Consider the following 17,847-nt stretch of genomic DNA (forward strand, 5'->3'; position numbering starts at 1 on the left):
TGAACCTAACAGGTTTAGATGCCTTCATATTTGGACGAATTTCTTTGTTATCGGAACAATTCTCTTGTTTCCGGACAAAATACGAACAAATTTCGGGGAACTGTGAACCACTGAATACAGTTCTTTGAAATTAAAACTTCCCAAGAGGTCGAGGTACCTCAATCTACACAAAAGGGAACCATACATTATTTTACCTTAAATCAGAGTAACGCTGTATTCAGTTCATGCCACGCTTTCCCCACTGTTAAAATGATGGTAACGACAGTAAAAGCTCACTCTGCCATACCGAAAAAAAACACCAGAGTGGAGTGCTCTGCATGTATATCTGTTGAAAGAACAAAAATTAATCAATGCCAGTTTCTTGTATAATGTATTTTGTTGTAATACAATGTTATTACTGTAATAGAAAACTGATGTTTAAAAAAAGCTCACTGGATATGTCATTCTATTGAAATAAATATTTTTCAGGAAATCCTTGTCGGGATCATCAATGTCTGGATGGCTCATGCATTACCTGGTCAAAAACATGCAGCCACACGTCGTTCTGCCAAGATGGAACGAACACACCGTCTATATGCGGTAGGACAATTTACTCGCGTTCTGCCAACTGGAGTAAGTGAATATGTTCCGCTTCTGTGGGCTTTCTTCACTCATTTATTTGTTAATATATTTTTAGGATCTGGCAAGTGTCATCTGAATGATTTGGCGTGTTCCTCCAATAAACAATCATCCGGCAATAAAAGATGCAGATCATTCAGAGGTAAGACGAGATCAGAAGAGATCAGTGAGCTAGGACGTCACATGACTTACTTTTCGCCCTGTTATAGGATGTGCTTTTAAAGTATAAGAATCTAAAACAATGTTTCAAAAAATAAGCCTGACATTTTATGATGGTTTGAATTATTTGTTAGAAAAATTAAAGGCTTTGTGCGGAAGAAGTCGCCAGAAATTAATAACTTGCTCTTCGGCACCTTTCTCCACACAAATTCTGAATCATTTATGGCCCCAAACTTGGCCATTTTGTTTTATTTTTTGGTGCTTTTTTATATTTTTGTCGGTTCTTTAAGTTATACTTAACAATGTACAAATGTTGGTTAGAAATAACATTATGACCCTGGCTGCCGTGTTCTGTTTGTTTCACTCCAACGATGCAGGTAAACGTAGAGCTAATCTGGTAAAGTGAACCATCCTTTGGACATAAAAATGAGGATGGAATCCTTTTTATGGACGATGTTAGAATATATTTACTGCTAAGTTCTGCAACAATCGTTCTTCGTTTCGGGAAATGGAGACCAAACATCTCTTGTGGCAAGGAATTTCAAATCTTGGAAAACTGATCATTCTTTCAAAATTTGCATACACGAAATATTTTGCTCGTTTTTTCCAGGTTACTGTAATTTCCAAAATGGTAATTGTGGATTGAAACGTGATGAGGATGTCGCGTTTAATTGGACCGTGGGCTCGGGCCAGACACTAACGGAAAGTACTGGACCGAGTTACGATCACACCTCGTCCAGAAAGGATGGTAAGAAAACAAAGGAACGCTAGACTAGACAAATAAAACTGGTAAATAATTGAAAAATACTAGAAATAACCGAGGGTTAGGAAGTGCGGGCTAGAACGCTTTTGAGTCGAGGGATTTTCAATGAAACTTTTGTTGAGCATTGAAATTGGTCGGCAATCACGTTGGGTAGTTATCATTAAATCTGTTGAAGACGATTTTCAGTCCGTATAGCGTACTGCGCAATCTTAGGGTTTGTTGTCAATGTACGTTACACCTCTATAATAGCTTACATAAAGTTTATAAAAATAGGCGAAATTTACCACATTTAAATTTATTTTAAATCTCGACAACCATTTACAGCAATAGGGCTTACAATATCTCATTTTAAAGTGTATAAAATGGGCTTCTCAGAAAAAATAAATAAATCCGATCATAGAAACCCAGCACTTTTCTGGAAAAAAAATCTTAAAATAACAAAAATTAACCAAAAAATTTTATTACATCTGAGGAAAATTTATTTTTTTCAAAGTGTTATGTAATTGTACAAAGAATTGAAAAAGAAAATGACCCTTCTCGTGTCAGCAACATTTCCTGAAAATTTGGCTTGAAAAGAAGAATTCTAAAATAGTCATGATTTGATTTCTCCATGGGAACATAACAGCTGATCAAATTACGGGACCAATTTCGCTTGGGCAAATAAAAAAGATGCTTTCAGGAAAAATTATTGAGCTTTTTACCACCAGATTCGAATTCATGATCAACATTCAAGAACTAGACGAGATATTAAACAAAAAAAGGTAACCTGAGGAGTACATCTTCGCATTTCAAGAACATGTGCTCGATGGCGTCGCTTTCACAAACAGACGCAAAGGCTTGTGTTGAGCGCTTAATACCTCGATTCCTCGCTCTAGTTTCCTAGCTGCCGGTTTATACACAGGGCGCCCACACAAACGGTGTGACTGGTGACTGCTTACAAAATTTAAAGGATTTGTATGGAAATATTATAAGGTTCGTATTATAGCCAAATGTTAGGGAAAATGTCTATTTGAAAAGTCACAATAAATGTAAACTTACCTCGATCGTTGTGCTTTGTCGTGCTCTTGCCTGAAAACGGCGAATTTAGGCGATTTTGATGGTTTTTCTTTCGTCGTTTACCTGAGCGTTATATAGAAAGACAAGGGAGGAAAGCTCTGTCAGGGATGCTCCAGCGCCGAGGCAATTTTTACCCGGAAATTCGAATCGCCCCGCTTCCAAACCCAGCACCAGTAAAGTCGAGATGTCAAGCTTTCCTCTCGTACCATTCGATTGAAAATCCGTTCAAAACGAGAAGCGCCAGCAGGCGAAGAAAATCAAGATATCGGCATTCGAAGTTCAAATTCACCGTTACAAATTTTGGTGTGCAGTTCAAGAACTGTCACGCTGGCTGCTCCATTCTGATTGGATGCGGTCAATACTGTGGTTAAACAAAGCCCATTCATAAATCACTTCCGTGGGAGAGGTAGCGTGGTCAAATTGATACTAACTGCCCTGAGGTGAGGTGAGTATCGCGTGACCGAAACCCGACACGACGAAAACGCTCTTTATTCTCCTTAGCTAGTAAGAGTTGAGGTCAGCTTCCCGGAAAAATCCCTCGCGCGCATCCTGTCACAACAGTCAACAGTGTCTTCTAATTCTGCGATCGCATACAGTCAATGGTTTTGTTTTCAATTTGAAAGGTAATGTTTTTTCGGGGAAGGAAGCGTTGGTGCTTCCTCTCCCACGGGAATGAATTTTAAATGGGCTTTGTTGAATCACAGTATTTACCGCATCCAATCAGAATGGAGCAGTCAGCGTGACAGTTCTTGACCTGCACACAGAAATTTGTGATGGTGAATTTGAACTTCGAATGAGGATATCTTGATTTTCTTCGCCGGCTGGCGATTCTGGTTTTGAACGGATTTTCAATCGAATGGTACGAGAGGAAAGCTTAACATCTCGACTTTACTGGTGCTGGGTTTGGAAGTGGGGCGATTCGAATTTCCGGGTGAAAATTGCCTTGGCGCTGGAGCATTTCTGACAGAGCTTTCCCCTCTTTTCTCTCTATATAACTCTCAGGTAAACGACGAAAGCAAAACCATCAAAATCGCCTAAATTCGCCGTTTTCAGGCAAACGAACGACAAAGCACAACGATTGAGGTAAGTTTACATTTATTGTGACTTTTCAGATAAACATTTTCCCTAACATTTGGCTATAATACCAACCTTACAATATTTCCATACAAATCCTTTAAATTTTGTAAAAAGTCACCAGTCACACCGTTTGTGTGGGCTCCCTGTGGTCTATATCGCATACTTCATTATTATACATCCCTTCGACAGAGTTTTCATCAAGCCAAACATGCCAGCACTGCTTACAATAGATCCTCCAAAATGCAGAAGAATGTATAATATCTTATTCTGTGGCAAAATTGTAGGTACAAGTATGTAAACAACGGAAAAACATACCAAGTAAGGCTAAATCCACTGCGAGTAATCCACCACTTGCGCTTTGGAATCTAGTGATATGTCGAGTCCCATTGCCAAATTTGTATTAACTTGCTGCTCTTGAGTTTTAAAAACTGTTTCTTTCCATTTTCAATCTTTTAAGGTGGCTTACTACAGTTTTCAGTAGATTAAATAAGATATCATTCCATTGGGAAGGAAACAGCAAGGAGGAACTTTTTTGGTGTTGACGATTTTGACAAGCTCTAAAACAACAAAAATAGCAGGCCGATTTCTCGGAGAAGGACTGGAAACTAGATGTTTTGAGCGTTTCCACCTCCAAAACTAGCTGGACGACCCTAGCTCAAAATTTCAGAATATGAAGAGTAGCCATGAATAAACATTTCTGCAAAAGAAAACGAAAATCCGGAAGACAGAATTTTCACCGTAAAGGAAAATGCCGTAATTTACCCATATTTTGAATTAATAAAAGTCTGTCTTACAGATTTCTATAAAAAACTGCCTGCCTGAGGTTAATACTTGGTGAGTTTTATCAGTTCTCAAAATTTGGGCATGGGTTGTACGACTACTTTTTGAGAATTTGGCGCCTGAAAGTCTCTTTTTGCGACCTCAATTAAAGTTGTATCGCGCATGCGCTAATTTCAGGGAAAACCCGCACGCGCAATAGCAGTGAAATCACCGCGTGGTCTTCAGGGGACGAGAATGATCATGTGAAACCAAGCAAGTGAACTTTGCGAGAGCTGACTTTGGATTTGTTTTATGGAGCCCAGCAAGCGATTGAAACAGCAGCTACCTCACATTTTACAGTCAATTCATTCAACGTTTCTCAGGAATCGTTTTGTTTATAATTATGTGGAGCACTGCTCGAGGGATCTTCTGTCGCGTCGCGCAGTTCGAAACACCCCGGAAAATACACTGGAAAATAACATGGCGGAATACCTCATCTGATTTGGACATTTTATTCACTCACCTTGACATCATGGATGGGATTTCAGATAGTTTACTATCTTTTGCAACGTGATTGCACATTTTGTTCCTCGTGGTGATTTCCCTTTCGAAGAAGAAGGCGGATTTGACAACAGCGCGGCACCTCCATGTGCTCTGTGTGACGCGTACAGATTCCTCAATGCATTTAGTGTCAAACCACTGTCAGCGAGCTTTTTCGCAAGGATTTCTTGATTACGGAGTTGTCAGTATCGTCGTATAACTTGTTATGGAAGGTGAGAAGTCGCCCGTGGGCGTTGTCAAGATAGCTGACGTCAATTTCAACAGTGGAAAAATTCACCGTTTGGCTATTGTTAACAATGTTTTTTGCCGTAAGGGCAACGTTGGATTCGAAGACGATTTTTCGAAGTGCAGTGACATCGGCCAAACCTTCAGGCGCATTTTCAAATTCGCTTTGAAATAGGCATTTGTGAACATCCCGAAGATTTTCCTTGGGCACTGTGCCGTCTGCGTGGCAGAGCTGTCTGTTTTTTATTACATGCCTCACCAGTGGTTGACTGTCTGAGAAAAACAAGTCGAGTTCTTAAAACTGTGCGCGGACATGATCTTCATTGTTATTTATGCTTCGTATCAGCAATCAGGTGTGTCGAAGGCATTTGCATTATGTCCAATAATGACAGTCTTCACTGTTTTCTGATTTGGCACAATGGTGGATTTCAGGAAGTCAGCAAAACCTAATGAGCACTGCGATAAAGATTCTGTGGGTAACTGGATGCCATTTCTGTACAGGATTCGTCCATTCCCAAATGAGGTTATATAAAATTTGTTAACTCTGCTTGCATGCACATTGATATTATCTTTCGGCAAGACAAATTTTGTAAACGATTGACCAGTGTTGTGGCATAGTGCTGCCAGTTCCACAATTTCAGCTTTTTTCCCACCACAATTAGTTTCAGTATCGAATAGGATAAAATTGTATTCAGAATTCGCATCGAATTGTTGAAATTTCTTTATTGGCCTGTGGCAATGTGAAGGTACTTGCTTTTCAATGTCACAAAGTTCAGTTTTTGAAATTGTAGATGCATTAGTAACATCGTTTTCTTAAGTTAAAGCGCTTCCAGACTGGTACACAATTCCCTCTCTTGCTTCTGACGTGCCGTTCTTGTTTGATCGAATTTTGGCCAATTGTCGCCTTCTTTTCTTAAATGCTGGGCATTGTTTTCGATTTTTGTCTTGCTTCTTTTCGTAGTCCATTTTTGAGACTTGCTGGGTCATTGTACATCCAGGTGTAATATCCACTACCTCCAAAGTTTTCACAAGGTACTGCTTGCCCATATTTGTTTGTGCTACTGCACAGGCAACCTGCTGGTCAGCACTTTCACTGCCTCCATGGAAGCGAATTTTGGGGTTCTTAGAACCAATGGTACCATTGATGACATTGTCACTGGTGTAAATTGCAAACACTTCCTCCAATGCCTTCTTCAGGTTCTCCCCCATAAGGTCCTTCCCATAAGGCAAGTCCTTATGTTTGTATGATTAAGTATCCCTTTTATAACCACACCACTCTTTGCAATTGTCATGGTCACCAAATGCATGGGGAACAATGAGCAAGATTGACTGCTTCAGACCATTCTCATTGCCTGCATTTTGAGCAATCGCATAGCTGAAGCATTTACCAAAGTATTCAATCACTTTGTTAGAAAGGACTGACTCGCCAGGAGGGAACGATTTTCCAGATTTAAGTTTGTACAAGTGATTCACTAATGTACGTTTAGAATGGACTAGCTGTGTCTGACCATTTTTCTACTTTGTAGTTAACCTCTTCGCGAATTTGGGATATTGTTGAACAGTCATCATCCCCAATAAAAACAGAATATTTCGCTGGGGTGTCACTCTCAATAGAAGAAACTCGTTTGGACAGTTTGACAGCACTTAAAGGTTCCATTGACTTAGAGGATTTGTTATGGTTTAGTCTGCAGTCATGGGGATTAGGATCATGACCATCTTTTTTGCTGATGAACACGTTCTGCAAAATTTGGGCGCTTTCCATTCGACGAAATTTTCGAAAATCTCGGGTGGGAATCGAATGGAACAGGATCTCTTCCGGAAAAGATTTTCGAAAATTTAGGACAACCTTTTCAGTGTTCCTGAAAAGTGGAAATTTCGGTATTTTCGAAAATTCTCGTGTTCCATTCAAAAGTTTCCAGTCGGACTGTTTGAACACATACGATAAACGGCGTCAAGAAGCCTGAGGCAAAAACTGACCACGTGATGACCGAGTATAAGCCCGTTCAATTCGAGACCGAAATTTCCGAAAATTCAAACCGAAAATTTTTGGTGAATGGAAAGCGCCCTTTGTTTCTTGTTGTGTAATCAAGTGCTTTTCCTGTAATTGAACCCATTACCACACCATGGCCCGTTAGAGAATTGTGGGCTCTCCCTCGCTTTGACCACCCCATATCATAAGACACTGAAAGTGTCACTATCAGCTTCAACACCTTTTTCCTTGCACGATTTTTTTACCACACATTCAGCGGCTTCTCCAATCTCTCTTTCTCTTTTTTTGTATGTGCTCCTTGTTAAACTTGGAATATTGAGTGATGTTAGTATGGAATTCACATGGGAAAAGCCAATTCCATTGTCGATTGAAGCCAAGGCAAATCTTGTGTTGGCATCGTATGCTTTTGGCCCCCGTGTTCCTTTTCTGTGTTGTTCGCTTGTAGATGCATTGTACAATTGCTGACAGATATTACAGTTAATTCTTGGTTTTCACGTGACGTCACCAAATTCTAGAATTCAAAACTGGGAGGCCTACAAAATTTTTACCTTCATTCAAGGAAAGATTACCTAAAAATATGTCTGTTCACAATTTCTTAGCTCGATGTCGTGCTTCCTTTTGAAAATAGAACAGTTTCAATTTCCGAGTTTTCATCGTGCGTGACATCAAGAGGACGGCCGTGACAGAGCTTTTCCGTATCTTAAAAATGATTGTTCGCGTGATTTTCAGCATTCTAAACAATTTAAGTTTGAGGAAAAGTATTAATCTAAACATTCGAAAATTCACAAGGGCAAACAAACCCCTTTTCTGGCAAAAGTGAACTCCAGATGTTTTTTCGTATTTCCAGCCGCCATGTTTGTGCCCCTCAGAGGGACACAAACATGGCGTCTTCATACTAAGCTCTATAAATTTATGTGGAACATTTTGTCAAATAACTCGAGTACGGAATGCCGCACAGACCTGACACTTGGACAGATGCCTTATTTATTTATCCTCTATACCATGTCAATTTCTTGACTTTATTTATGGAATGGTTTCGATTTTTTTTTTCAATGGTGTGACAGTGAAAACCGAGAATAGAAAGACGACAAGCAAGTCCAAACTTTTGCTCATGTAGTACATTTCCCAGTGACAGTGGCCCTGTAAATAATGTTAATCAATAATGTACATTACCGCTCAAAAGTAAGTTACCAGTCTCCTCTCGTTTCTCGCGAGACGAGAGTTGCGTCTCTCGAGACGAGATTCTCGTCTTAAGAGACGCCACTCTCGTCTCTCGATATGAGAATCTCGTCTCGCGAGAATCACTGAAGCGGAAACTTTGGAATATTACCGTGTTTCTCGTGAAAGGAAAACAACCGAGTTTCTCGCGCACTTGTGTTGTGATGCGTTTATCCGTGCCATTTTAAAAACGCGTGCCAACGTGTTCGCATTGTAAGAGTTATGTGATTCGAAACAATTTTGTCTTCATTCAGTTCAAAGGTTTCGATTCGTGCACAATGTAAGAGATGAGTTATTTTACAAAAATTGTGTCTTCGGTCACTTCAAAGGTTTCGTTTAGTGACAAGTTTGCAAAGCGATGCGCTAAGCAAGCGGTGAGGGTAAAAGGAGGAATGAGTTTGCGGAATGGAATGTGGAATGACGTGCGGAATGGCATAATTATGCAAAATACGACTTGCGGAATGATATAATTATGCGAGATACGATTTATGCATAATGACTCACAAAAATACATTAAACTGAAAAAGCGCGCCTTTTTTTGGGCGCCAATTTGCAAATACAGCCTTTTTGTAACCATTTCAACCGAAGAATGCATCACAAAAACCCAAACAATGGTATCTTCGAATTCAAACTTTTTTCCTTCGATTCTCATCGCATAGTCGTTGATGCAACATAGCAGCTCGTGGACTTTTATCGTTCGCGAGTGAACACAAGATTTGTAATACATTTGCATTAAAGAGGCTTGTTTATTTACGTAACCTGGTTTCCATTCCACACGAGTCATCCGCCATTACGGGAGATGTATACAACTCAATCGAAGGCTGGTTAAACTTGACATGTTTCAAGCTTTCACAGCGCCTCGCAGGAAAAAGACGCGAGTAAAGAACCGCCTCTGTTTATTTTTGAAACGATTTATGTCACTTGTCGAGGATTTATCTGGTTATGACGAATGTGTTGTGGTTCAGTCATGCTCATTTCCGTTGTTTTACGTTTTATATTAATCAATTTATCATACACAGCTAAACACACACACACACACGCAAAAAATAAATAAATAAATGAAAACGAAAATAAAAATTTAACCGCAATCTATACCGCAGGACTCTTTCCCCGTATTTTGACGTGTAGATTTCGCTTTTTTATTTTCGAAGGAAGGATCTTGATGTAACAAATTTTCAACTCCAACATTTTATAAGAAACTATATCTAGGCAATTCAATTATTTATCCATGCACAACTGTCACACTAACCCACTTCCAAAAACGACGATCGCGAGCGTGAAAACAGAGTGTGTGCGCCAAATGTATAGATAATTATGCATGGGGCTGTGCAGATATCTTGACGCAACTCGTACTAAAAATACTGTAAAAGACTAACGTCACTATAAGACTACTTTCTTTTCTTTCTTTTTTTTTTTTTTTTTTTTTTTTTTTTCATTTTAAAGAATCGATATAACCTTGTATTGTACTGGTTATCCCATACCATAAAATCTCGGTTTTAGAGAGGAAACATGAAATTCAGTCCACTTTGGAGAAGAGAGGGGTAGGGGAGGGGAACTGCAATAACTGTTGCAACGTGTTGAAATAACACCCATGCCCATTTTTAACCATGAATAGTGCATGTCCCTCTGACTTATCAGTGATGGAATCACCTTCAGCGTGTATACTTTACAGTTAGAAGAACTTGCAAATAAATGATACTGATAACATAAAATATTCCTGAGATGGAGAAAGCTTCTTCACCACTATAACAACTATCATCCATCACAATGGCTGAACAATCCAGTCACATTGTATTTTATTTTCAAAGTATAAAACATGTTACCCCAAACATTGTTTATTCTGATCTTTGTAGTGGGTATCTAAGTTGGTGTTTCAACATCATGCTAGCTTATAGTGGGGCAAAGCCTTAAAGAATATGTTAGTATTATATACTGGTTTTTTGGCTTTTTTTTTCTTCTTCTTTTACTGACCATTTTGTCTGATACTTGAACTGTCTCAGACAAATAAAAACTAAAATTGATCAGTTTTTAGAATTTGCTTTTAAATTTTGGCCTAATTAAATGATAATGCATCTTTGTTGTATACTGGCAAGGTTCCATATTAAATCATTTTTTTTTTTGACATTTTACAAACTGTAAGCAAGAACCTTACAACATCACTTTGAAAACGATAAGTTTGTTGAGTTGTTTTCAAATTACATTACATACCTAATTATGTAATGAACAACTCATTTTTTAGTGTGAAAACAGCCTTGTTTATATTATGCTTAAGTATGTTCAAACTATGTTAAATGAAGATACTGTTTGTAGAGTTTTCATATTACAAGCGTTATACATGTGGACATGGAAACTGCTATGACAACTAGAATTACCAGCTAAAGTTATGGTGGATATAGTTTTGGTTGTCATAAGACAGGATCAAGTATATGTGTGGGCTTAATCCTCTAATGGTCATACATGACTTATTGGAATGATGACGATTCCCCTTGGTTTATTTTTAGGTCAGTCATCAAGAATCATAAAAATTAATTTTTAAAAAATTATGTGTACGTAAACAAAAAACAACAAAACTCTGGTTGTATGGTTGACCTAAAAAAAAGTCATAAATAGTGAACAGCTGGGTATGTATCGGAACATGTATGGAGAATTCATACTTTTGATCCTCTCTTGCTTGTTGTTGTTGTTGTTGTTGTTGCCAAACGTTAACTCCATGTGAACAGTTAGTTATTATTGCTCTACACCCCAAAGGGAAATGGGAGGTCAATTTAAGGGCGATGTAAAAATGCTTGTCCCTGACAGGGGTTGAAAATGTGCAGTTTTGTACCGTTGCGGTGGAAATCTGAATCTCTGCTTTCAAAACCTCAAAGGAAAGCTTTTTTGTTCTGTGCAATGAGGAAACTGCTTGATTATTTCAATATTTTGTTTTGGTAACCCTTAAGGAAACTACATTGGGCCAAAAATCGAAGCGATTTATTAGCAGGGGAGGGGGACTTAAAACCGGGATTTCATGGTATGGGATAACCAGTACAATACAAGCTTATATCGATTCTTTAAAATAAAATAAATAAAAGAAAAAGAAAAGAAAGTAGATAAAAATTACGGTATGGTATTAATTACCGAGGCTTCAAGTGACATTAGTCTCTTACAGTATTTTTAGTACGAGTTGCGTCAAGATATCTGCCCAGCCCCATGCATAATTATCTATACATTTGGCACACACTCTGTTTTCACGCTCGTCGTTTTTGGAAGTGGGTTAGTGTGACAGTTGTACATGGATAAATAATGTATGGCGCTGTGCGGAAATCTTTCCCGAATTGCTTAGATATAGTTCCTTATAAAATGTTGGAGTTGAAAATTTGTTACATCAAGATCCTTCCTTCGAAAATAAAAAACCGAAAGCTACACGTCAAAATACGGGGAAAGAGTTCTGCGGTATAGATTGCGGTTAAATTTTTATTTTTGTTTTCATTTATTTATTTATTTTTTGCGTGTGTGTGTGTTTGGCTGTGTATGATAAATTGATTAATATAAAACGTAAAACAACGGAAATGAGCAGATAAATCAGATAAATCCTCGACAAGTGACATAAATCGTTTCAAAAATAAACAGAGGCGGTTCTTTACTCACGTCTTTTTCCTGCGAGGCGCTGTGAAAGCTTGAAACATGTCAAGTTTAACCAGCCTTCGATTGAGTTGTATACATCTCCCGTAATGGCGGACGACTCGTGTGGAATGGAAACCAGGTTACGTAAATAAACAAGCCTCTTTAATGCAAATGTATTACAAATCTTGTGTTCACTCGCGAATGATAAAAGTCCACGAGCTGCTATGTTGCATCAACGACTATGCGATGAGAATCGAAGGAAAAAAGTTTGAATTCGAAGATACCATTGTTTGGGTTTTTGTGATGCATTCTTCGGTTGAAATGGTTACAAAAAGGCTGTATTTGCAAATTGGCGCCCAAAAAAAGGCGCGCTTTTTCAGTTTAATGTATTTTTGTGAGTCATTATGCATAAATCGTATCTCGCATAATTATGTCATTCCGCAAGTCGTATTTTGCATAATTATGCCATTCCGCACGTCATTCCACATTCCATTCCACAAACTCATTCCTCCTTTTACCCTCACCGCTAAGCAAGCTCATGTCTTCAGTTACTTCAAAGGTTTCGTTTTACATGAAAAAAAAGCGACGAGTTTGTAGAGCGATGCGCTAAGCGAACTCGCCGGGAAATCAATTTGCAATTGAAACTTACCCGCACACACACAATTCCTACATTAAAAAAACCAGCCTTTTTAAAGTCAAGTTTTGTGCCTGTATTTTTTAAAATGTTTTTCAAGTTCACCGCGGTTCAAATTTGCATAAGTGACATGTATCGTGCTTTGCTAATTACCGCTATGGAATCGAACTGCTTTCAATCTTTGTGGTTGCAAGCAAATGCGATTTCTACCAAGAAAAAAACAAATTTGCGCATAAAGAAAATCGAAAACGCTAACGTTGTTGAAGAGCTGGCGTAAACTGTAGTTCTGGTTCAGAATTGATTTCAGTTCATTGTGCACCGAATTTGCATATCGGCAACGCGAAGATGCTAAAGGTTACCGCGCCGCGCTTACATCTCAACCTTCAAAGCCGGAGATTTTGATCGGAAGGTTTCATTAGCAAAGCATTGCGATCTCGCCTTTAAACGCATTGAATGTATGTATGAAATACCAACGAAACAATTTGCACTTGAAAACCAAATTAACCCGAACTTGCAAGTGAAACATAAGACATCCTCATTGTGTTCAAGAAAGTGTAACACAATGGCTTCATAAAAAAAAAACTATAAAAGGTCCAACTTATCATGTTTATAACATTTTCGTTTTATTTACATTTAAGACGCGTTATTAAGGTTCTGCAGATTCAGTAGCCATCCGCTCCGATAACCCATTGGCGACTTCCGAATAAATGCACAGAACAGAGATTTATCAAGTTCGCTAGTCTTCTCAGTTCGCAGCCGTCGTTCGCTTACACTGACACTCAACTTTATATTCTCGCGAAACTCTCGCGTAAAAGCCAAGCCTTAATAAATATACTTTCAGTTTTTTCACCCTCTCGCGAGAGGGTGGTAACTTACTTTTGAGTGGTACTGTAATCACTATTAATTTATTGTATTTGTTAATTGTCTTTGATTGACTTCTTGTCCTTTGCTGCTTTTATTTTATCCATTTGACATCATTTGATGTTACTCTTAGAACAGTTTCTTTCAAACTGAATTCAACACACTTGTATGTGAAAGTATATTTTTGTGATATGCAAAGGGACAAGAATTTCCTTTAGGGAATAACACAGTCTGAAATGGACAATTTACATAACAAATTTTGTTTAAAGGGGCTATGTCACCAAGATTTACCAATTTGTTGTGGAAGGGGCACTGGAATTATTACTAATTAGCCTTAGTCTTTCCCAGACTAAGGGTCGTCTGTCTTTTATTTATAGTTTTAGTGCACTGGTATAGTGACTTTTAACAAGGCTGAACCATTATTTTTAGGGTTCTATTGGTAAACATTGAATCGTTTTTGATAATGTTGCTAAAAATAGCTGACATGGTCCTTTTGATTGGAACAATATTGCTGCTTATATCCAGCTTGTTTGCAGTCACATGTAGGTAGATAAGTCTTAGAATTTTTCAAGCAAATTTTCCTGGGGGTTAAAAATTGTATTAATTTCATTTACATTAATCTTAAACAGCATTCAATTGACAAGAAGAATAACTTTAATTTTAGCCTAATGAATTTTTGGCAGTATACAAAGTTGGCTAATTTGCACCTCTTTATCACTAATATATTTGAATCTCCCCTCACCCCCCCCCCCCCCAAACATACACACATATACCTGCCAACCTTTTTCTGAGTCAGAGGCGTGAGATTTTTGTCTCGTCATGACCGGGATTCCGAAAACGTCCGAGCCACTTCCGAAGATTTTCCGAAGACTTCCGAACGTTGCCGAAAATGTCCGACGATATTCTGACGACGTTTGAACACTTTCGATTCAAACGGATTGTAGACATTTGAAAGCGTTTGCGATTGTTATAAGAAGCAAAGAAATAATACATAACAAATCTGAAATTAAATGAAGTTGTTTTAGAACAACTCGTCCGGAATCGTGAGTCAGGCGTGAGAAATTGTCCTTGATGCGTGAGATCGATGTCTCTCAGGTCTCCAGGCGTGAGACTCACGCATAATGCGTGAGAGTTGGCAGGTATACACACACTGCATTGAGATATGTCTTTGATGTTTTTGCTGATTAACAGGAGAATAAAAACATTGTGTCTGGAGCATGTATATTTAAAGACCTCTTGAACATTTAGGCATCTTCTATCGTGAACAGTTCAAAATTGGTCAACAAACAATTGTGACAGGGAACTTTCCCAGATGCAGACATAGTACCCCTCGGGGGTGAATCCAGGATTCTTCTTAGGAAGGGGTACACCACCATTTTTTTGCAGAATACTAGTTATATCAGAAAGCCGCAGGTCATCTCTGGGGTGGGGTGGGGTGCACCTCCTGCACCACTCCCCTAAATTCACCCCTATAGCCAGAAACAGGTGTAGAGGGATGCCCACTTTGAAGGGAGTTTAGTTACAAACACCGTACTATGGAGTTTGTTCTGACAGAGTTCACTGTGAATATTTGGGGGGCAGTCATTGCTGTAATTCTCAATAAGCTTCTGCACATCCGTTGTGTTTATGCCTGTTTGTGTTTGTTGTTGTTTTTTCTGTTGAAAAATATTTATTATGCAATGTTGAAAAGTACTTAACTATATCTCCAACTAAGAACTACCCTGCCAACAGTCTCCTTCCCTCTTTACTTAAATATGGAGAACTTTTAGAGTAGTGTTATTTTCGTGAATACCTTTTCCACAATGCTGGCATTTTTGGAGATCCCGTTGGACCTTTGCAATGTCTATAATCCTGTACCCTTCCAAGGACAAGTTTACATCTGCCGGCTCATGATCCGTGGTCTTGCTGTTCATGCTTCTTGTTGTACAGCACTTGGACAATAAATATTAATTAAGTATTATTATATTTTTCTCAGAAAGGAGAACAAGGCGCAGTGCGAATATAAACAATGCAAGCTGCGGTAAACCCGCTCGCGAGGCGAATAAACATTGGAGCCGGTTGTACGATTTCAGGGAAAACGTGACTAGTTTTACCCGTTATACGCTGTAAAAATTATTTTGGAACTCACCTGGTTATCTCCAGCGTCTTCGTGGCAAAGTTGTTTGACTGGAGGCTCGTTTTCTCTGCTCAGACGCATGTTACTCATACGAGCAGCTATTTTACGCTTTCTTTGGAAGCGGAGATCGGTTAGCGATGATGAACTACCTTCGTCCTTCATACCTTCATTGGCTTCATGTGACAGTGACATTGTGATAAAGCGGGTCACGCTAGCACGATAAACTTCGTTCACGGGGCAAAACAATCTTTTTCGAAAGCCTAGACTCCGACATCTGTTAAAGGGAAGCCCAGTTATGACTCTTCAGCCAGGGGAACAACCGTTCACAAGCAATTTACTGAAGGGCAAACCAACCTGTAAAATTTTTTTCGCGGCCGCCATGTTTGTTTTGGGGTTTATCTTCAGAGCACGCGTGATTTGTACTCGCGCGGGGCTTACGTGACAGTACGCGCGCGCGATATTTATTTTGTCACAAATACTGTAGTAAGCCACCTTAAATGTACGTTAAGAGCAACTCTCCAGGAAAGTGAAGCAAAGTTGGAAATGAAAAATTTTAACCCCCCTTCAATTTTTGTGTGTAGGTAGGTTACCTTGGGGGATAGACAAAAACAACCATATTTGGATCGGCAGATGTATCGTTGCCATGGTAACCGCACTATATGACGTCGGCCTTGGGACCATGTTTTGAGCAAAAGTTCCACTTTCAAAAAGTAAAAGTAAACGAGTCTGGTTCTCAAGTGCATGTGAACCAATTCAAATGAAATTCATACAGATGGTAGAACCACTCTCCCAGTTTATAAAATTCGCCATTACAATATTTTGGGTTTTATAAACAAGAAGAAAATGCTCGTCCTACTATGTTCCCTGTCAGCCATTTAGACAAGCAGGAAAAACAAGCACAACGATATTCGTTATTTCTCCTAAAGTACTCTTTTCACATAAACCAAATTAGCAGCAGAGATTACATAGATATTGACGTTTCTAAATATCATAAAATCAATTTGGGGAAAACTACACTCTGGCTATGGGTGTTGAAGACACCTGGGACAAATTGCAAAAAATTGCAAAATTGGTAATTTTGAGAGCTCTAGTATTTAGCTCAAACAGGCTTTAGAGAGAGAAAATCAGCTTCAAAAGTATCTTTTATCATCTTTTCTGCTACCTACATTTAGTAAATAAGGTTTTGGCGAACAAATTTGATGAAATATAAATTGATACAAAACCTACCTTGAGGGTTTTGGGAATTTCTTCAGGATGCTTTCGTCGCGTGGTTCTCTCCAGTATCTCTCCTTCGCACGTTCCGTCTTTTTGACCAAATCTAGCACAGACTAACAGTTACTCCCGTTGAATATCCAGTTTGCTGTGTTTCAGACCAGGGATGATGATACAAGTAGCCCGCACACACTTGACGAAGAATAGTTGACAAAGTCCAAAACATGGTCGTAATGCTTGTGATTTCTGCCATCGAGCACCTAAATTCATCAATATTATTCAGCCAGGAAGTAAAGTAAATGTCTCGAGATCGATGTACAAAGCAAATGCATGCCTTTGAACAATCCAAAGTAACGTCTTTGGCTAAACTCGAGTCAGATATTGCGATAATCGACAAGCCAAGAATGGTAAATAAACTGAACGCATAGGCCGGAAGTCCGAGAAGCACGACTGCTGACCGGATGTAACACAATGTAATGGGATGTAACACCGGATGTATGTGTAATGATATCCTCTTGTAATGGGATTGTTTCTCAATGGCAGTGGTGAAGAAAGCCAAAAAAAAAAAAAAAAAAAAAAAAAAAACAATAACCGAATGAAAACAAAGACAAAGGAAATGAAGCTGAACTGAAGCTTGGGCGGAAAATTGAACGCATGATCATAATAGCCACCCCCCCCCCCCCCCCCAAAAAAAAAAAGATTGCTCTTTAGTCTGTGAAAATGCAATTACACATTGAGTTATGATAAACTATTCGTGACAAGAGAATGAAAAATTCTTATAATTATTTACCTGCACGGCAAAGAATAAGATCTATTTCGTCGCTGATTTCATCACGGTTTATACTAAGTCCGTAGGCTTGCACGTGCCTGGAAATATCCCTTTGACATTGACTGAGTTTTATATTGTTTCCACTGTACTCACAAACCGAAACGTCCCTTTTGAGATTTGAAAGAGACCAACTTTCTATTGTACCGACCAGGATATTTTCCTTCGC

General features: G+C 38.8%; 1 protein-coding gene and 1 pseudogene across 1 annotated transcript in view; one reads left to right on the forward strand and one right to left on the reverse strand.

The window, feature by feature from the left end:
• The window catches only part of LOC146448135 (uncharacterized), a 48,926-nt gene that overhangs the window by 3,197 nt on the left and 27,882 nt on the right, over nt 1–17,847 (forward strand). The window contains exons 6-8 of the mRNA XM_085102702.1: nt 469–579; nt 677–760; nt 1,388–1,525. Coding sequence (XP_084958828.1) covers nt 469–579; nt 677–760; nt 1,388–1,525 — 333 coding nt within the window. The remainder of the gene's footprint in view (nt 1–468; nt 580–676; nt 761–1,387; nt 1,526–17,847) is intronic.
• On the reverse strand, nt 3,823–15,832 carry LOC146448136 (uncharacterized; annotated as a pseudogene).

The sequence above is a fragment of the Pavona decussata genome, unplaced genomic scaffold, assembly GCF_977016875.1.
Source record: "Pavona decussata unplaced genomic scaffold, jaPavDecu1.1 SCAFFOLD_1370, whole genome shotgun sequence".
In the NCBI taxonomy this organism is placed as follows: Eukaryota; Metazoa; Cnidaria; class Anthozoa; order Scleractinia; family Agariciidae; genus Pavona; species Pavona decussata.